Raw genomic sequence first — 20,985 nt, forward strand, 5'->3', positions numbered from 1 at the left:
CTCTCCCATGGACTTGAATAGGAGGGGTCGGGGTCAAATGAGGAATGCCCCCACTGTCTCCTGCAATACTTTTTCTGTGTTTTCCATCTTCCCTTGTGAGATGGGGGTAGCTTGGATGCAAAGACTGGAGAGGCGAATCTCAGAACCGGAGGATTCCTGGCCATAGGACTGCTTGTTCCCTCAGTTATATTAGACACCCTAGTGTGCTGCCTCCGAGATATGCAATGCAAATAAGCAAGACCACTGTAAATGGTAGATATTCATATCAAAGCACAGTAAGCCATTTTCTTCTCTTTTTTTACTACTACTATTATCAGGCATTTGTTCATCTTAACAAAAACAGGCTTTCATTTATCAGCTTATTTAGCTTCATGTTAAAGTACTCAACAATGACTTAAATGAAATAAAGCACAAGGTAATTTGCTTAAAAATGAACTCATTGTCATATAGTTAATAGAAATAGTTTCTTATTCATGCATCATTAATATTTTATGCTTGTTAAAAAAAAGTAGTCTAATTTTAATGTGCCCTTTTGCTAGGCAGTAATGGAAGTTTTGATGGGTCATAAAGCAATGATTGAAGATTCAAAGCATATTCCTATGGTCAGAGCCGCAGCCACATTCCAAGCACATTGGTTTTCCTCCTCCTCATGTTTCCAAGACTATTTATATTGTACATGACTCCCAGTTATAATCCACTTCTGTTAGTGATTGTGTGTGTGTGTGTGTGTGTGCATGACGTATGCCTTGACTTGATTGAAGAAGATGATCAGTTATGTTCTAATCTAATTGCTAAGATTTACTGTGCATTATACACTTCAGCCTATTTTACCAAATGTGGAGCTGAGTCCTGCAATAATTTGATTGTTTACTTTTGTGTTTTGTTAAACTCAGTGCTTCAGTGCATGGACATACATTGGACACTGTTCTGCAATACTTGGTGAAAATTAGGCACGCTTAAGTCTCAACTAAATCAAGGGCACTAAAGCTGCAATCCTACACACTTGGGAGTATCCTACTAAACACAGAAGGGTTTTGATCTGGACGAGCACACTGTATATTTCAAGGTTTCATTGATTTCAGTGTAATTTCAGCACACCTCATTTTCAGCGGCTTGCACCCAATAGTTACTGCCATGGGGTTTATTTAGGGGTTCAGTGACTAGGGTGTGTGCATGGGTGTCCATTGTCTAGGATGAATTCATAATAGCCAGATATTGGGAAACATCATGACAAGGGATGATCTCTTGCTAGAGATGGCTGTTTAGGTGTGTTTAAGGCAGGTAAAAATTATCATCCATTTTGCAGAAAAGTACACACTGGCCTGCTAAACAATAGAAGGATGAAGGAAATTTGCTGCTGTTTAGATAATTAGTATCTAGTGTACTACTGTAATCAAAATGTATATTCTGTTGAACAATTTGCAGATGCTAGATAATTAAGGTAAACTGAAATGTAATGTTAAGCTTTAACCTTTATGTGTCATGTTGTCTACAAGATTTCTGGAACACTTATGAAGGAATAGAACATAGTTGTTTTTGTTTAAATGCAGTTTGTTTATGGCCTTTTTTGTCTACACCTCTGTCTTATTGGAGGCAGAATAAATTATGCCTGTTATGTTGAATAATTACTTGCTAAGATTTGTATTTAACAACATTTGCATTCAGGTTTTGATTACTACTCTAAACAGAATAGTTTTTAAATATATTTATACTTTAATGCATATTTTATGTTAGAGTTAAAATATGTGATTACTAGTTCATAACAATTAAAAGCTTTCAAAATATTTTAAAGGCACTGTTCAAGCACAAAAACTTCTAAATATATGGTGGAAGTATTCACTAGCGAGGATTTTATGTCATTTTGCAAGTGCACCAATGAATTAAAGCACAATTTCTGGTCCATTAATATCTGATCTGGTCATATTTATTTTTGTTTTATCTGAAAAACAATGTTTAGTCTGAAGCTAAGTAGCTGTTTTAATCAGATGTTTCATGCTTTTACTTAGTGTGTGATTGCTAAGAGAATACCACAATTTTAATGGTACAGTCAAATGCATATATCTATATAAATGCATTTGCCCTTATATTGCAAGATGCTGAGTATACATGCATTTTTCCCTGTAGGGATTTATCTAGAAGAAACTCAACAACAATAGGCCAGTAATAAGGCAGGGTGGAGAATTAGCAAGCAAGCATCAAACTCATGTATAAGAAACATCTACCCTCTAGACTGACGTGGAGAATCTCAGATCCAGGGACCAGTTGTTGTTGTTGTTTAGTTGTTTAGTCGTGTCCGACTCTTCGTGACCTCTTCAAATTACTCTGTCTGGTCCTCAGCACTCGCTCCAGCCACACCCTCTTTCCAGGCCATGCCCCACATCAACCCTACTTTGCAGCTTCCTTGGGTGGTTTTCCATGACTGGAATGTGACTTTGAACTGTGATAATACTTCATTTGTCTGGATGTATGATAAAGAGAAGTGTGGGAATCTAGCTAACAAGCCTCAGTTTGCCGCTGGTCTTTGCTGCTATCCTCATTATTCTCAAGAGAAGCACTCCTATCAGAACACAGTGTAAAAATTCTTTAAAATACATGACTGCTTTCTGGAGCTTCTGGAAAAGAACTAATGGTTAAAAGAGGAAGTCAGGAGCATGGAAAGGGGAGTACTGTACTGTAGAAGTTTGATTCACCCACAGGGAAAAGATTGATTCGACAGGCCCAATTTCCAAGTAGACTAATGTGGAGTGATATTTTCCTGACCATTATCAGATTATCCTCAGACTGGGGAAATCCAAATTCACAGAGTGGAAGACCTTCAGTCTGAGGTGGACGTCACATGGATGAGGTGAATGCAGATTAAACTCTGGTGTGGACAAGCCCATAGCTGCACCAATAGCTATGTAACATTAGGCACTCTTGACATGGTGGTACCAGACAAATCCTATTATTATTATTATTATTATTATTATTATTATTATTATTATTAAATCCCTATTTTCATCAGAGAAATGTTGGAGGGTGTGCTAAGATATGAGCAGATGAACCTTTTGGCAAGTCAGTTCCAAGTCATTTAGTCCTTTAAAGACCATCACCAGCACTTTAAATTGGGCTTAGAAACACATTGGCAACTATTGCAGACTGCTACACCACAGATATCACCTGTTCTTCTGACCAAGAGTTAAGCTGCCACATTTTGTTCCACTTGGAATTTCCACACTCTTTTTTAAGGCAGCCCCATGAGAATTGTACTGGTGGCTAAAAGCAGCCAGCAAAACCAAGCTCCTTCTGTTCTTTTCCTCCCTCTTCTGTAGGGAAACACAGTCAGCGCCATTTTCCCATTTAAATCCTACAACTCCCATCTATTTCCCAGTGTGCCATGCGCGCCTTAGAAAATCATACTGTAGAATAGGAAGGGGGACAGGACAGTCATCTAGTCCAACCCCCGCAGTACAGGAATGCTTTGCCCAACATGGGGGCTCAAACCCACATATCCTCCAACATTTCTCTGATGAAAATAGGGACACCCCATTCCAATTTTACTATTTATACCCCACACAACTTTACTGGGTGCCCCAGCCACTGCTTCCAACATATATAAATGCATAATAAAACATGAAACGTTTTAAAAATAAAAGCCTTCCCTATACAGGTTTGCCTTCACATGGCTCGGGGGGGTTGGATAACTCCATACCCTCCAACATTTCTCCAGTGAAAATAGGGACACCCTATTCCAGACGCTTCCAGGAAAATAGGGACGTCGCAAAATATGGTCCGAAGCTCAACATCAAAAAAACGAAGATCACCTCCTGGGCCCATCACCTCCTGGCAAATAGAAGGGGAAGAAATGGAGGCACTGAGAGATTTTGCTTTCTTGGGTTCCATGATCACTGCAGATGGTGACAGCAGCCACGAAATTAAAAGACGCCTGCTTCTTGGGAGGGAAGCAATGACAAACCTAGACAGCATCTTAAAAAGCTTTCCCAGTAGTGATGTATGGAAGTGAGAGCTGGACCATAAAGAAGGCTGATCGCCAAAGAATTGATGCTTTTGACTTATGGTGTTGGAGGAGACTCTTGAGAGTCCCATGGACTGCAAGAAGATCAAACCTCTCCATTCTTAAGGAAATCAGCCCGGAGTGCTCACTGGAAGGACAGATCGTGAAGCTGAGGCTCCAATACTTTGGCCACCTCATAAGAAGAGAAGACTCCCTGGAAAAGACCCTGATGTTGGGAAAGATGGAGGGCACAAGGAGAAGGGGATGACAGAGGATGAGATGCTTGGACAGTGTTCTTGAACCAGTTTGACCAAACTGCGGGAGGCAGTGGAAGACAGGAGTGCCTGGCGTGCTCTGGTCCATGGGGTCACGAAGAGTCGGACACGACTAAACAACAAGTAAAAGCGGGACATTCCGGGTGCAAATCAGAAACTGGGTTGGCTTCTCAAAAATCAGGGACTGTCCCTGGAAAACAGGGACACTTGGAGGGAGCTGAACCCATGGCCCTGAGATTAACAGTTTCAAACGCCCTTCTCTGCAGAATATCATTTTTTATTTTTAAAAAAGTCTTTCTCTGTAAGCTCGAGGTCTGGGAACAGCCACAACTTCCTGCAGCTGATTTGGAACTCGAGGGAGGCAGAGAAGAACTGAACGAGCCCTGAAGACATAATAAGAATAATAAGAATAACAGAGCCTATTCCGAAGCCTTAGCCACGCCCACCAACCTTACGTCACGGACGAACGTTCCGACGCAGCTGGGTGGGGGGAGGGGAGAGAGGAGCGCCGGCGAGCCTTAAACCGGGGGAAGGCCGAGCGAATCGCTGGAAGAAGCGATCGACGCGCTCCGCGAGCGACGAGCTTGCGTCACCCGGATCGGGCCTGAGGAGAGAGCGGGGAGGCGGATCGTTGGGGCTGGTGCGCAGTTGGTGCTTTCCCACTACTGAGCCGAAACGGCCGCCGCGATGATGGCCGCGGAGAGCCCTCCCTCCTACCCGAGGACGTCCATCGAGGACGATTTCAACTACGGCACCAATGTGGCCTCTGCCAGCGTCCACATCCGCATGGGTAAAAAGGGGGGGGCGGTGTCCTGCTCCTTTGCCTCTAGGTCTCTGCCCCGCTCCCTCTCCAGGCATCGCCCTGCTAACTAGTCCGGCCCCCCCCCCTCTCTGGTTTTGAAGGGTCAGGATCCGACCCCTTTGCTTCCTAGAGCCGAGCCTGTCGCAGCTTGAAACCAGAGAAAGAAGGCGTCATCGCCGCGGTGCTTTTAATTTCGTTTTCTATCCCACCCCTTTTCTCCCAAGGTGTCAACATGGTTCTTCTCCGCTCCTCCCCCCATGTAATCCCTGCAACAACCCTGCCAGGTAGGGTGAAGCTGAGAGGCGAGGTTTTAGTCCGGCACTAACCTTCATGATACACCTTTAGGTGCCAGGCAAAAAAACCTGTTTTTTTCTAACCAGGCCTTTGGTTGACTTGATTGACATGCTATGCCCTTTTAAAATGTGGGGGTTTTTTTGGGGGGGGGGTGTTGCTTTTATTTTGATTATATATCCTGTGGTTTTGTATTTCGATTTTGTTCTGTGAACCGCCCTGAGACCTCAGAGTATAGGGCGGTATATAAATTCAATAAATAATAATAACCACTGCACCACACTGGCTTCCAGACAGGGCTTTGGCAGCATCACCCTGACACTAAGGTAGAAGCAAAGATAAAAAGACACTTTAAAAAAAAATGTTAAAAAGGCAGCTTGGCTGGAGAGGAAAATTATTTGAGTCTGTCTTTTTGTCTCTCTCTCACACGCACATCCCGTGTGCTGATAATCCTTATTAATTAGGTGGCAAAGGATAAACCATCCTACTGTCTCCAAATTGCAGATTATTGGGGTTCACAGGATCAAATTACAACTTGAAATCACAAAATATATAATGAAAACAGAAACAACCCAATAACCGCCACCCACCCATTTTAAAAGGGCATTGAATGGCAGTCAACCAAAGGCCTGGTTAAAGAGGAATGTTTTTGCCTGGCGCCTAAAGGTGTGTAATGAAGGCGCCAGGCGAACCTCCCTGGGGAGAGCATTCCACAGACAGGGAGCCACTGCAGAGAAGGCCAGTTCTCGGGTTGCCACCTTCCGAACCTCTCGAGGAGAAGGCACATGAAGAAGAGCCTCAGAAGGTGATTTCTGTGTCTGAGTAGGTTCATATGGAAGGAGGCAGTCCTGAGTTGTTTAAGGCTTTATAGGTCAAAACCAGCACTTTGAATTGGGCCTGGAAACTAATTGGTAGCCAGTGCAGTCGGACCAGGATCAGTTTAATAACCATCTTGCCCCGGTGAGCAACCTGGCCGCTGACTTCTGCACTAACTGAAGTTTCCAAACCATCTTCAGAGATTACGTGTAACGCATTGCAGTAATCTAACCTTGAGGTTACCAGGGTATAGATGACAGTAGTTAGGCTATCCTTACCCAGATAAGGGCATAGCTGGGCCACCAACCGAAGCTGATGGGAGGCACTCCACACCACTGAGGCCACCTGAGCCTTCAGCGACAGCAAAGGATCCAGGAGTACCCCCAAGCTCTGAACCTGCTCCTTCAGAGGAAATGTAACCCCATCAAGAGCAGGCAACCTCCCACCCATCCGGTCTAGGGAACCACCCACTAACAGTGTCTCAACCTTACCTGGATTGAGTCTGTTTGTTGGCTCTCATACAGTCCATTATCGAGGGAAGACAGCAGTCCAGCACTTCCACTGCCTCACCTGCAGATGTAAAGGAGAAATAGAGCTGAGTGTTATCAGCATACTGCTGACAACATATTTTTCATTGTCACTTGGTGAAAAGGGTGGGGAAAGCTGCATCTACTTTAAGAAAATGTGTTTCCAGATGCTGCTGAAATTGCAGGAGTAGGACTAGTAAAAATGATGTTGACTCTGCAAGGAATTCTTACATCTTTGAAGAAGCCGTAAATCCAGCAATGGTCTTTGTACAGATTTTATTTGCTCTGTGGCAATGTGAATGCCCACTGTGAATGTATGGATGGAAGATGGAAGGAGAATGCTGTAATAATTCATTGGCCAGCAACAAACATTTCAGGCAAACATATCCATTTGGTTTCATTTACTGTCCATTGTCTTGTTTGCGCAGTTCAGTGCTTACTTGGGCTACTTGTGTATTCCCTGATGCATAACTTTGGCAATGCTACTAAACAAACAGGATGTTAACCTATTGCTGCCCTTGAAGGAACCACCTGTTCATTCTAATGAGTACAATTTATTCACTAGTACACAATTTTTGTTTCTATACTTCTTTAAAAAGATGCACTAGTTTTTTATTAATCATCTGATTCAAGGTAAAGCAAGAATTAAACCATGTTAATCTGCTGTTTTATTTCCCATCTCTTAGCATTTCTGCGCAAAGTCTACAGCATTCTTTCAGTTCAAATTTTCTTGACTACGGTGACCTCTGCAGTTTTTCTGTACTCTGAGACAATTCGGACATTTGTGCATGAAAGGTAGACCCTTTTGATGAATACAGTTGCACAGTATCTCCCCCCACATTTCAATGTATAATAAATTTTAGACAGGATACTGTTTGATGTAATAATAGGTTTCAGGGAATTTTGTTGGCATCATTGGTTCTCAAGCATGGTTCTCTTCTGTATGTTGCTTGCTACTGTGAGATAACAATGATTTATTTATTATTAAACATCTTAGTCCGAAGAGTCTCCAAGCGACTTGCATTGAATTTTTTTTGAATAAATACATTATACCATAGAAAGGGGGAGAGGTCATATAACTCAATACTATTGCATGCAACATATTGGGAAAACAAGACACCAGCTCCTTCCCATAACAGTAATAGAAAAACATTAACAGTATGTGAACAGTAAGCAAAACAATACTGGTATCCACTAAGTAGAAGAGAAAAATTAAAACAACACTGATACACCTCTCCCTGACCCAAAAATAATTCCCATCAACCTGCCATTTTTTTTTTTTTAAATGTAACAACTACACCAGTAAGTCTGCTCAGGGGTGGGCAGATCTCTGTATTTCGTGTATATAATGATGCTTGTTAAAGGCACTTGAGCAGGGTCACTAAAAGATGACAACAGTACAACTGGTGGATGTAGCTGTGCTACTGCTAAGCATAATAAGCAGCATTTATATAGGTGTGTTAAATTGTTCAAAGCAGGTTGCATTACCTTGGTCACCCTTAATACAACCCTTTATTGTTACCATATTGTAGATGGAGGACTAAGGCTGAGAGAGATTATATTTTTCTTCCCCTCAGATGTGTTCCTGAATGAAGCTCATCTACTTTCTGTCATAGAATTTATACAGAAATAAATTGCTACCAAGAGCATGACTATTTATTTGAGGGTTTCATATGCTTGAAATATTGGTGACTTTGTAACTATAGATGTCTTAATTTCATACGACCAGAAGAAAGGTGTCTGACCTTCATTGCAGATATATTAAAAAATTTTAAACATGTATCCAATAGACTCTTACTTTTTTTTACATTAAAACAAAAGGAGCTAAAAAACCAGCAAATTAATGTTGACTGTGTTCTCTGTTAAATCTCACAGCCCAGCTGTACTTCTGGTATCCGTGCTTGGTTCCCTGGTTGTGATTGTGGCATTAACCTTGTACAGACATCAGCATCCACTTAATTTATATCTTCTCTTTGGCTTTGTAAGTATTTCCAAAGCTTACTTTCTTCCTTACTGCTTTGTGGAGACTTTTTAAAAAGTTGCAGATAATTTGTTCTCCTAGTAGCCTTTCTGTTAAGATTGCTTTTCAAAGAGTGAAGTAGGTCTGTAAAATACGCACTGTACCTTCTGAAAATTGATGTACACTCAGTTTCCTCTGTGTGCTCAGAAAAGTGCAATAGTGTGAATTCAGGAAGACAGTGGGTTGCATCTAACAATGGAGCTCTCCTTGTGCAATGGAACTTCTCTGTCCCCTCCTCTGCCTGTGTGACCCCCAAATCTTCCCTAAGGGGCCCCTTCAAAACTTTGTCCAATGAGCATGAAGGCTGGAGGGTTTTTAAGTATGTTCAACTGAATGCACTTAGATATTCTCTCCATAATTTGAAACCCTGATAAAACATGGTTCTTCTTCTTCAAGTTTTCCAAGTCAGTTTGATGGAACATGCTTTAAAACTTTCTTTACGCCTTTGTAGTAATTGCCCCCAAATCCAATAAGCAGCGCCAGTGCCTGGCCCTGTTCCTACTTTAACCTTGTGTGTGCTCACACAAATGCTTTTAACACAGCTAGTGTTCAGTGCCCAATTGCTTATAAAGCACTGTCTGCTTCTGTGGTGGTTGGTGCGATCTCTAGGAAGTGGAAGGTATATAAAGGCATGCCACTTTTCCTTAATCCCAATAGGTTTATCTTGAACTAAACATATTACTCGACTGACATGCATAGAACCCAGTCTAATGACTCTGTTGCATGCACATCCTGGCTGCACAAGCTGACCATTCCAATTTCTTCAGTGTCTGATAGAGTGCTGCCATACAGAGGGTGCCCTTTGGCTTGAGATTGCTGAGTGGAGCTGCCTTAATGTTGGCTTTAGATGATAATTCTTTCATTTTATTTTTCGCAGACCCTTCTTGAAGCACTGACTGTTGCTATTACAGGTATGCATTCACCCTTATCATATAGATAGAAATAGAAAGGAAGAAGCCCTATTTTATGATTTGTTACTGCTTGCTGAAAGGCGATTGACAGTACAGAAGCCAGATTTGATGTCTCTTCTGTTATACATTCTCTTCCAACCAAAAATGAACAAGAAAAAATAGAGAAATGCAAAGTATAATTAAAAGAACAGAGACTGTACCCTAGAAGTATGGACGTCTGCCTATTATTCTTTCATTATATTCTATGGAAATTAGCATGCTTATTCTTGGGATTAGCACTGTAATCATAGGTGTCTCATTGCCTGGAATATAGGTATGCTTAGCTGTTGTCAAATGGAGCTGATAATTTTTTTTCTTAATGTGAGCACGATGCCTGCATTGATTTAGTTTGAGGTAACAATGCCAAATGTTCGATAAAGATTTTAATTTACCTTTCCTTGTTTCTCCCCATAGTGACTTTCTATGAAGTATCTGTTGTTCTGCAAGCCTTTATCTTAACGACGGCTGTCTTTTTTGCTCTCACTTTGTACACTTTGCAGTCCAAAAGAGATTTCAGCAAAGTTGGAGCAGGGTAAGTTACTTTCCTATACACGCACACAAACACACACAGTATATATACATCCATGTATAAGAGGATATAGTGGCAAAAATTGGGGGAGTTTCTATAACCACCCTGCAAAAAACAGCAACATTTGCTTACTCATAGAGGTGAACAAATGACTGTGTCACTTAATATACAGTGGTGGCCATTTCTGTAGAGAGTTGCTGTTGGAAAAACACGGGGCAGCTGAATTGATAAAGTGTGTGCACAAAGTAAAATCCGGGGGGAGGGGGGGTCAGTGTGACTTGTCATGACTGAAACGGTGATAGTGAGTATCACAATGCGAATGTATGTTCTATAATAGGCGTGTATGTAACTAAGATGAAAGCGTAGTTTAAGAAGAAAGGCACTAACCTATTAATGTGTGTTCACAGGCTGTTTGCTTGCTTATGGATTCTTCTTCTATCAAGCTTTCTAAGGGTAAGAGGTCACACCTTGTTGTTGTTATTGAAAACATCACTGGATAATTTAAAAGGGGGGGAGGGTAGGTTTATGCTAGGGCTGTGCCCCCCATCTAATTTGAGGTCCTTATGACTCAGGGGCTCCTTGTAGTAGTAAAGGAGTTCACTGTAACATGTTATTCCTCAGTTTGAAATGGGTGACGTAGGAAGTTTAATACAGTTTTTAAACTAAAAAAATATACTTAGTTCAGTGCTTACAGTTTATATGTTTTAAAACTGGACTTCTGCTGTATTGGATTTGTCTTAAGCTCAACAATACTTAAACCACGGTTTGCAAGCCCAGTTAAAAATACGATTTCTAAATTTTTGAATGATGACTGAACTGACCGAGTGTAAACTCATTCCACCAAGATCAGGTACAAAACCACAGTTCATTTGCGGTGTGCTTCTAGGCATGTTTTTGTAACATGTAACATAAATCAAGGATGCAGTCCTATACACACTTAACTGGGTATTAAGCCTCCTTGAGCATAATGGGGCTAAGTTCTGAGTAAACTTGCATGGGGTTGCAGCAGAATTACTTAGCGTTTTACTCCAGTATTTTAATCTGTTTTCTTTTGAAGCCACCATAAGACCTCTGTGGTGCAATGGGTAGGTGCATCAGGTTGTTAATCAGAAGGCTGGTGGATCAAGCCCACCAGGGACAGCCGTGAGCCAAATTCCTGCATTGCAGGGGGTCTCTTCCAATTCTACAATTCCATGATTTGAATACAAAGTAGGAAAAACCAGTGCACATCACTTGGTCTGTGTGTTGTGCTATGGACATGTTAATACAATTTAAAGAGCTTAGATGTTTTCATCTTGACAAAAGTAAAAACGGCATCAGTATAAATTGCCAAATAAAGCATTTAATGAGAAAATCCCAAGATCTGCGACTATAGTGTGGGAGATCTTTTTTTAGAGAACTAACGTAAGAGACACAGATAGTAGAACTCAAATGTTTTGAAGAATGCAGTTCAAAACATCTTTTCAGAATAACACAGACGCAAAATGCCCAGCCCTTGCCAAAACCTTTCAGGATAGCAATGTGTTCAAGAAAATAGATACAATAATAATAATAGCCAATCAACAATCTTAACAGCTATATAGGGATTGGGACCAGAGATCCCTGTCTGGCTATTCTGAAGCGAATTCAGTTTTGTCATCTCAAAAGAGCAGTTCTACAGCAGCAGGAGGAAGGAATATGTGGTCCTCCATGTGTTGCTGGCCTCTAACTCCCATCCACCCCAACCAGCATGGCCAGTAGTTGGAGATGATGGGAGTTGCTGTACTGCATCTGGAGGCACAGGTTCCTAACTCCTGTCAAATAATGAAAGTCATAGAAGAAGACATGACAAGGTCTGCCAATGTCAGGGTTGCCGTGTGTCCTCTTTTTCCATGACACACCCTCTTTTTTCAGGGGTAAAATTTCTGTCTGGGTGGATTTTTAAAATTTGCCAAATTCTCTGGCTATACCTTCTGGATGAGACATAGACTTCCCTCTTCTCTTCTCCTGCCCTCCTCAGCAATGTATCACAGCTTCTATAGCCCACATATAGTAGGGGTATTTAAAATGAGAGTCGCCATAGGGTCTTCTCTTTTTTTATATTTTGGCTCTTCAAAATATTGCAACCGTAACAATGATAAGATATGGAAAGCACTAAAGACTCAGGAACGACCAGAAAATTGTATGTTTTGCATACAGTCATACCTTGGTTCGCGAACGACTTAGTTGTTGAGCAAATCGGCTCCCAAAGGCCAAAAATCTGGAAGTATTCTAGTTTTTGAACATTTTTCGGAAGCCGAACGTCTGACACGGATTCCGCTTGAGTGCCGGAAGCTCCTGCAGCCAATTGGAAGCTGCGTCTTGGTTTTCAAACGTTTTGGGAGTCAGACGGACTCCTGGAACGAATTAAGTCCGAGAACCAAGATACTACTGTATACAGCTTCTCTGTAAGCAAGCAAAATATATTAGTGGCCATATTCAACTAAATCACTGCACTAGCAGAAATCAGGGCAATGGTGCTTGTTAGTGCAACATGAATTTCACCCCTTCTCCTGCACCCCTCTCTTCAGATCTGCTTCAGAGGGTCAGAAGAACCTGCAGAACATCGTGAGAGGGGAGGGGAGATTGTTCTGTAAGGCAAGCAGAAAAGCTTGCACTAATGGAATAACCTCCTTAGCATTACATTGACTACAACCATTCAGCTTTAATTATAGTTCCATTATGGTCATATCTAATTTTTGGTGTGCTTTTATGAAAGAGATTTGCACAAAACCTCTCTCTGTGTTCTTTGGTTACAGCTTTTTTTCTATAGTGAAGTATTAGAGGTGGTACTAGCTGCTGGAGGAGCACTTCTGTTCTGTGGATTTATCATCTACGACACTCATCTGCTAATGCACAAACTCTCCCCTGAAGAATACATATTGGCTTCAATCAACCTCTATTTGGACATCATCAATCTGTTTCTACACCTGCTGCGTTTGCTAGAAGCATTTAATAAAAAGTAATTGGGAGTTGTTAAAATTTCTGAGATAATTTGGATGTAGCATCAAAAAAGTTATTAAGACCTAGGAAATCTGCAGAATGCTCTGAGATTGGAGCTTGTTTTAACATTCCACTGTGGTTTCAGTGTTTCCTGTATAAAGGGTGTTTTAGAGAACTGGTGTTTATGATTCTATTCTGAGATCAGTTAATTACATATTGCAGTCATCTTGGCTGTTCAGTAAAGGCTTAACTCCATCCGTTTGCATATCGTTTTTGATTGAAAGCCTTGCTCATCAACCTCCATTTGTGCTATTAGAATTCTATTTTCTGCAATAATTACCACAGATGTGTCCTTTGATAGTCACAATTGTCACTGACTGGATAGCATAAAATGGAGTCTCTTAATTTTGCTATTGAACGTCAAAGCTTTAAATAAGCTAACATTCTGTTGCTGGTCATCTGTGGAATGTGAAAGCTTACCCTACTAGCATTTTGATGTGAAGGAATTATCCCACAACTTGGCTCCTACACTTTCTAAAATGTTTTAATGTACTTCTAGTTAAATACTCTGTTTTCAAACACTGCAGTATTTTGAGACATGAAAGGAACTTTATTCCAAAAGTGGATAATTAATACAAAAAGTAAAAGATGCAAATTATTTGTTTTGTCGGTAGTTTCTGCTATTTTGAAGGCTTGTATCCGGTCTATTTTAGATTTGTGAAATTTTAAAAAGTTCTAAAGCTTGTTTTATATATCACACAAAAACACCACAGCCTCATGTTTTCTGTTGATCCTTCTGGAATGCTGGAGAAGTTTGAAGTACATTTTGACCCCTTTTCCAAGGCTTGTCATTGACTGTTAATAAGGGGTAAGACACTTATGTGCAGTGGAGTGTTTATCAGATGATGTTTTGTATTGGTTGTGTACTGTGAAGTGCAGGCAGATCAGGAGGGGCAATTATACTCCATCTGCTCTTCTTTCGGGATAACATTAAGAATTTATGAAAATAAATTTTATGAAATGTTAGCTGTGCATGTCATTTGCTTCTTTATTTGCTTTTTGTCTGGTGGTGCAAGATTGCGAACTAATGGTTTCTTGATGATTAAGCAAGCAATTACAGGCAGAAACGCAATGTTGTGCCTGATAATTTAACATAGTCCTAGAAGCTCATACCATTGGAGTGGCAGTGCTTCTCATTCTGAGGGCCTTGCTCATGTTTAGCTTCTAAAACAGGAGTAAAAGACTGCCTGCCAGCCATGTTCTTTAAGCTATATGCTGACCCTTTCAATCTTGGTTGTGTGGAGCCTGGTAGTGTTGCTCACTGATGTGAAAAACACATTGAGGATGTAATCCAGATTTGCACTACAGTGGTACCTCGGGTTACAGACTTTGCTAACCCAGAAATAGTACCTCAGGTTAAGAACTTTGCTTCAGGATGAGAACAGAAATCGTGCAGCAGCGGGAGGCCCCATTAGCTAAAGTGGTGCTTCAGGTTAAGAACAGTTTCAGGTTAAGAATGGACCTCCAGAATGAATTAAGTTCTTAACACGAGGTACCAGTGCATTGCAAGGCTCTTTGTGATGGCAGCTCTTCTGCCCATAGCCTTCACTTTTGGTAGGCAGAACAGGGAGCTCTGCACTGGATGAGTGATGCTGCCATGGACAGAGGCTGGTGGAGATGGTTTGGGCTGGACAGAGGGAGACCCCTGCCCCATCCAATCTCCACAGTGTGGTACAGCCTATGGGATATTAATATAGTTGTCATAAGGTATAAAAATTAACCAGGAGTGCTCTTAAAAGATGCTTTTGTTTTAAATACAGAAAAGACAACTGATTAGGAAGCTAAAACTATATATCCATTCCCTGAAGCAATACCCTCTGGCCTGACCAAAATCAACGCAGCATTCTCATTTTGTGCATTTTAGTGAATGTACTTTCCAGCAAAAATGTCTAAGGATAAGCAAAGAGTCGGGGATTTGGCTGAGCTCGTTCTCTTGGGATCTAACATGGTATATTAACCCTAGGAGGCAGACTGACAGTTTAGGAAATCAAAGTGGAAAGGTCAGTTGTGTATAAAAAAAAGTCCCAATATTTTGCCACATGTGAGCAAACAGTGGAACGCAAAGATCGCGTCAACAGTGGGTGGGAGCACATTTCCTTCCTCCTCTCAGTGGTGTCCCAAGCGCTCCCTTTTCCGCTTCCCCTTTACCATTCATAATAATAATAATATAATAATTTATTATTTATACCCGGCACATCTGGCTGAGTTTCCCCAGCCACTCTGGGCGGCTCCCAATCAAGTGTTAAAAACAGTACAGCCCTGGGTGGCTTGCCCACCTCACCTGCCCTTTTCGATTCAAAGGACAATTAAGGGTGATCAAATAACCTGGCGGAGAGGAGGGCCAATAACTCTGCTCCCTGGTTCTCTGTCCTGACACCTGTCCTTCAAAATCTCTGCCTGCGTGCACGGCCACTAATTCGGCTCATCTAGCTTGTCAAGACTCTGACTGGCAGCAGCGAGCCAGGATTCCAGAAAGCGGTCGCTCCCTCTCTCTCCCCGCCCCCCGCCGCCAAAGCTGCACCTGAAGATGCCGGGCGTTAAACGTGGGAAACTTCTTGCATGCAAGACAGGATCGCTATGCAGTGCTGCCCTTGCGCTGCGCGGGGACCTCTGCCCCCCCCCAGACCCCTCGCAGGGGGCCGTGAGTGACCAACTTCCCCCCGCGTATCCAGCCTGCGAGTATTCAGGGCAATTACGTTTATAAAGCATACAAACAGCAACGGGCAGGCCAGCCCACCTCCCCCCCCCCCCCCCACGGAACAGCGCCGCCAGCCTGGCTAGAGTCATTGACAGAACCGCGCAGTGCCGGAGGAACTCGCCAGGGGGCGCTGTTGGGCACTGCGGCGGGTGGGGCGTGGCTTGCTTCTCCCGGAAGCGATGCGTTTCCCCCCGCTGCGCGCGCAGCTCCGGAAGAAGCGCTGCGGCCGGCGTGGCTTTCTTCGCAGGGGACAGGAGAGCTCCGAGTGATCAGGTGAAAAGATGGGGGAGGTGGGGTGTAGGGTTGCCGTCTCCCCTCCCCTTATTCTTCGGCGGAGGGGTCCGCAGGCTGTTTCTCAGCGGGGGCCACAGGTAAGCCCCCAGGGAGGGCACCGCCTGCTGGATCGGACCCAAGTAGGGTTGACACCTGGCCTGTATTTCAGTGTAAAAAATGCTACGTCCTGTAGCATTGATTTAGTTTGTCCTGTATTTCAGGTCTCGCCCCCCCCCCCATTTGCCAAGTGAGGGATCCTCTCCAAATGCACGTGTTTTGGAAGGGTGTGTGAAAGGTCATGTATTTAAGCCATCCTGGGTATCAAAACACTGGCAGATTTACAGATTCATGTTCCTGTGTGTGTGTGTGTGTGTGAGAGAGAGAGAGAGAGAGAGAGAGAGAGAAATTCCAAGAGGGGCCATCCTGTCAGGCTGCCATAGATTGCAATGCATTGCTTTGAAGTCACTTCAGCACCAGGTGGGGACAACAACAACAATTTGGCCCTCAACTGCCCCATCTCACCCTGTCCTGTATTTTGCCTGAACGAAGGTGGCAACCCTAGACCGAATATCTACCTGGTCCAGCACCCTGTTTCCTACAGTGGCCAACCAGGTGTCCCCAAGTAAGGAGTGAGCACCATATCACTCCCTTTCTGTGTTTCCCAGCAGCTGGCGCTCAGTGTTGCACTTCTGATATTGAAGTGATTGGGTTGGGTTGTTATTGTTTTTTTAAGTTATTGGACCTTAGATTGTGATCTTCGGATGAAGGACGGTATACAAATATAATAATAAAAATAAAGCAATAATTAGACTTCAAAGTGCCTGGCCAGAACCCCTCCACCCCCAAAAAACCTTCAGGGGAACTGTAGTAATTAGAGGGCCTGACTAGGACTTGGGAGACCCCCAGGATTCAGTCACAGTCTCTCAGCCTAAGTTACCTCACAGGATTGCATTGTAAATCAGGGAGGGAGAGAAGCACACATACCACCTTGAATGCCTTTAACCTGTATTTTAAATTGGTTCCCCCCCCCCATTATGTTTTTACTGTGATTTTATTGGTGTTAGCTGCTCTGAGCCTGGCTCTGGCCAGGGAGGGTGGGGTATAAATAAAATTTATTATTATTAGAGCATGCATAGGCAGCCTTTGGCCCTCCAGATGTTTTGGCCTACAACTCCCATGATCCCTAGCTAACAAGACCAGTGGCCAGGGATAACGGGAATTGTAGTCCAAAACATCTGGAGAGCCAAAGGTTGCCTATCCCTGCCTTAGAGGATATAAATAAATATAATACATAAATAGTGCCCTGCATTGCTGTCAGAAGCATGAAAGGAAAAGCAGACAGGCATCAAACTGAAAAGGAAGGAGACCTTCAGCTGCACAAGTTTGTTTGTAGTTGGTGTTCCAAACATGGTTTGAAATTAACTTTGGACTGAACCTAGTTGTTCAAGAAATCAGTTGAACAGAACTTGGTCTGAAATGTTTTGGGCTGTGTAAGAAAGATTTACTTTGTGTACCTGGAGGTATCCTCCCTCCCTTTCTTCTTTCCTTTCTTCCTCTCCTTTCTCCTGCATTGGCCTGCCTTAATGTGGGTACCTGTGCAGCTGTACCTGGGGTGCTGCACTGGCAAACAATGGGTTACAACTTGCCCTGTGTTTTCCTTTTCATAGAAGTAAACAAAAAAATGGCAAAAAGCTTGAGGAGTAAATGGAAGCGAAAGATGCGAGCAGAGAAGAGAAAGAAAAATGCCCCCAAGGAGCTTGCCAGATTGCAGAACATCCTCAAAACAAATGCTGATGTTCTAATGGATGATGTGAAAGAGATAGCAACTGTCGTTCCTGCTGAGAAAGTCATAAAGAAGGAGGATCAGGAGGGTGAGTTGACCTATTTTTTGCTTTTGCTCTAAGGAATGCCACAAATCAGCTCTGAAAAATGGGAAGCAAATATTACATACCGTATTTTTCGCTCTATAACACGCACCTGACTGTAACACGCACGTATTTTTTAGAGGAGGAAAACAAGAAAAAAAAATCTAAATGAAACAGTGGATGTATGATTTTTGTGGTTCATGCTGTGGCCACAGACATGTGATCTGATGGTGAGTTTGGGGTAGCCCAGTTCAAAAATCCTGAGGATCCATGTGGCTCCATGCTTTGTAACCACATTTTTGCGCCTTTGCGCCCCCATGAAACAGTGTGTGCGTGTGTGTTTTTTGGTGCAGGCTATAGCCATGGACATGCTATGTGATCTGATGGTGAATTTGGGGTGACCCAGTGCAAAAATCCTGAGGATCCATGCTTTGTAACCACGTTTTAAGTGGGGAGGAAGGAAAAGCACGCAAGGGACAAGGAGCACACATGGGGTGTGTGGAGGAGCTTTTCGGGGAGCTTTTCGGGGAGGAAAAGAGCACTGTTGCTTTAAAGGTATACTTAAGGTATTTGCCCTGTGCCTGGGGTTTTTTCCATTTAACAGTTTGCAGCCTGTTCCTTCTGCTCCTTGTTTTGAGGCAGAATAGATTTGAGCAAGTGAGGAGGACTTGGATTGCAGGGGATTCGCCATTAGCTGTGTAAAAACGCTCCTCCTTGCAGCCTTCTACTTTGTTTGTACACGTGGCTACTGGTATCAGTGATAAGCAACCACCAGCAGCAATAGAATGGAGCACAAAAAACCAATAGGGGCACTAGGACCCAGACAATGCTCAAATCTATCCTGCTTGAAAACAGCTGAGAAGCGGGGATTTGCCTAGTTTTCCCCTCTCCCTCATCCGGTGCCCTCCCCAGCCTTTTTTTTTACTTCCTGGTTTTCACTGCGCTCGTGGCTGAGAGCTCCAGGTTGGGGGGTATTTTTTTGCTGCTGGTTGCTTAAATTTTGTCCTTCCTGATCCAAGCCCTCCTGTCCCTCTGCAGCCTCACTGCTCTGTTTAGAGAGCGTGTGGACCTTTGCTAGCTGAGGCTGCAGCAGCTGTTGCTGGCTACTTTAAAAGCACCTGCTGGCTTTGAACTGCCTGCCTCCTCCCAGCTCGCTATGGCTCCCGTCTGTCCCTCCTCCCGTGTAAGCAGCTGTTGCCCGCTTTGCTGCCATGGCTCTCCTTCCCTTCCTCCTCCCCACCTCCTCCGAGCCATAGGTCACTTTAAAGCAAGCATAGAGCGTGTAAGCGGCTCTCGCTTTGCTTACTTTCAGAGAGCCCCTCCTCCTGGCTGTAAAGCAAGCAAAGCTAGAGCCGTGCAAAGCCCTGCAAGCGGCTCCCGCTTTGCTTGACTGACTCCGATCCAGTGCATTCGCTCCGTAACACGCACAGGCATTTTCCCTTACTTTCTAGGAGCAAAAAAGTGCGTGTTTTGGAGCGAAAATTACGGTACATCCTTTGCCAGAAACGCTCTTCCTCTAATTCATTTGATGTGCCCTTTTTTCATTCCCACCCAAGACTTTTCCAAGTCTCTCAACGTCTCTGTTAATGAAGTTCAGCCATTGCTACTGTAGGAATGCAACTGTTTCCTTGGCAAGTTTAGACAATATATGTGGTGCATATAAATTTGCTGTGCTGTCCCAAGTGTATTTTGATCCATAGCTTTCTTTATTCAAATGCTGAGCACTTTCTATGGGACTGTTTCCTGTGTGCCCAAAGGTTCAGCATCTGAAGTTAAATATAGGAAGAACAAAGCAGAGGGGAATATTTATAAAATATATATATCCCCATACTTTCTCACACCATCCTCTCTCCAGTTCTTCTCTCCTCCGACAACCAGTCAGTATTAGAAGTAGCCTGAATCATTCATCCTATTTCTTCCAACATCTTTTGATTTGCTTTCAGCGCTAGTGTTTTTAACTAGCTGCTGTAACAGTTCACACTGCTCATACTTCCTTAAGTGTTTTCCCTCCTTTTCTTTTCCAGAAGGGAGTAAGATGGACATGGATTCAAAAAGAAACCCAAAAACCCTTCTGGATGAACATGGACAGTATCCAGTATGGATGAATCCCAGGCAGAGGAAGAAGCTGAAGTCAAAGCGGACCAAAGGGAAGAATAAGCACAAACCACCCAAGGGATTAGCATGGTAGAGTCTGGGTGATTTTTTTTAAAAAAAGTCATGTGTGTTTGTGGAAGACCTTTATGTCAAAAAAGGCAGCCACAAAAACCCCTGTGACTTAAACCATTACTGCTCTTTTCACTGTTTGCTTCAAATGACTAATTTCCTGCTTCAGACTCTTGGACTGTCACCTTGTGGATGTCAGTTTGGAGGCACCTTGGAATACTTTTGATTTAATAAAACTTTCACGTGTTTAGTATGCAATTTACATGCTGCACAAACTAGAATGAAGTCAGCCTGAACAGAGTGAGCACATTCTATTTTTTTTTTAAAATAATATTTATTAAAGATTTTCAAATATAACAAAAAAAGAAAAACATCCAAATTTAAAACCCTATTTTCATTGGCATCTTTCCAGGACTTCCCCTCCCCTCCCCCTCTTGTATTCCGATTCTTTCAAATAAATTCAACAAATTCTTACCCCAAGTTTTAAAATTATTATCATTGTCCCAATTTAAAAATATTTTCCCATCCCCTAAAATCGACCTGTTCCCTTCCATGAGTTCCCCTCTTTAGTATGCAATACAGATTAGAATAAAAAAATAGAAAAAAGAATAAAATGTAATTTAACACCCTTTGGATTCCAAATTTCCCTCCCCCCTTTCCCGGTTGCGTTCCCAATGTCCATCAATGTCTACTGTCATCCTGGAGCTCCCACATCTAAGCCATAGTCTTTCACCAGTCCACTTTGCCGTCTTTTTAATAGT

The 20,985-nt window shown here is 42.8% G+C and overlaps 2 protein-coding genes across 2 annotated transcripts; both read left to right on the forward strand.

The window, feature by feature from the left end:
• Positions 1 to 4,800: 4,800 nt before the first annotated feature.
• Positions 4,801 to 14,191, forward strand: TMBIM4 (transmembrane BAX inhibitor motif containing 4). Its single transcript, XM_081878666.1, has 7 exons — positions 4,801 to 5,059; positions 7,392 to 7,500; positions 8,581 to 8,686; positions 9,603 to 9,636; positions 10,090 to 10,207; positions 10,612 to 10,657; positions 12,982 to 14,191. Exons 1-7 carry the CDS (start codon positions 4,957 to 4,959, stop codon positions 13,186 to 13,188), a joined length of 723 nt encoding a protein of 240 aa, XP_081734792.1. The 5' UTR covers positions 4,801 to 4,956; the 3' UTR covers positions 13,189 to 14,191.
• Positions 14,192 to 16,060: 1,869 nt separating this feature from the next.
• On the forward strand, positions 16,061 to 20,474 carry LLPH (LLP homolog, long-term synaptic facilitation factor). Its single transcript, XM_081878155.1, has 3 exons — positions 16,061 to 16,196; positions 17,864 to 18,067; positions 20,086 to 20,474. Exons 2-3 carry the CDS (start codon positions 17,878 to 17,880, stop codon positions 20,247 to 20,249), a joined length of 354 nt encoding a protein of 117 aa, XP_081734281.1. The 5' UTR covers positions 16,061 to 16,196; positions 17,864 to 17,877; the 3' UTR covers positions 20,250 to 20,474.
• Positions 20,475 to 20,985: the final 511 nt, after the last annotated feature.

The sequence above is a fragment of the Podarcis erhardii genome, assembly GCF_964252035.2.
Source record: "Podarcis erhardii genome assembly, chromosome: 10".
Taxonomy (NCBI): domain Eukaryota; kingdom Metazoa; phylum Chordata; class Lepidosauria; order Squamata; family Lacertidae; genus Podarcis; species Podarcis erhardii.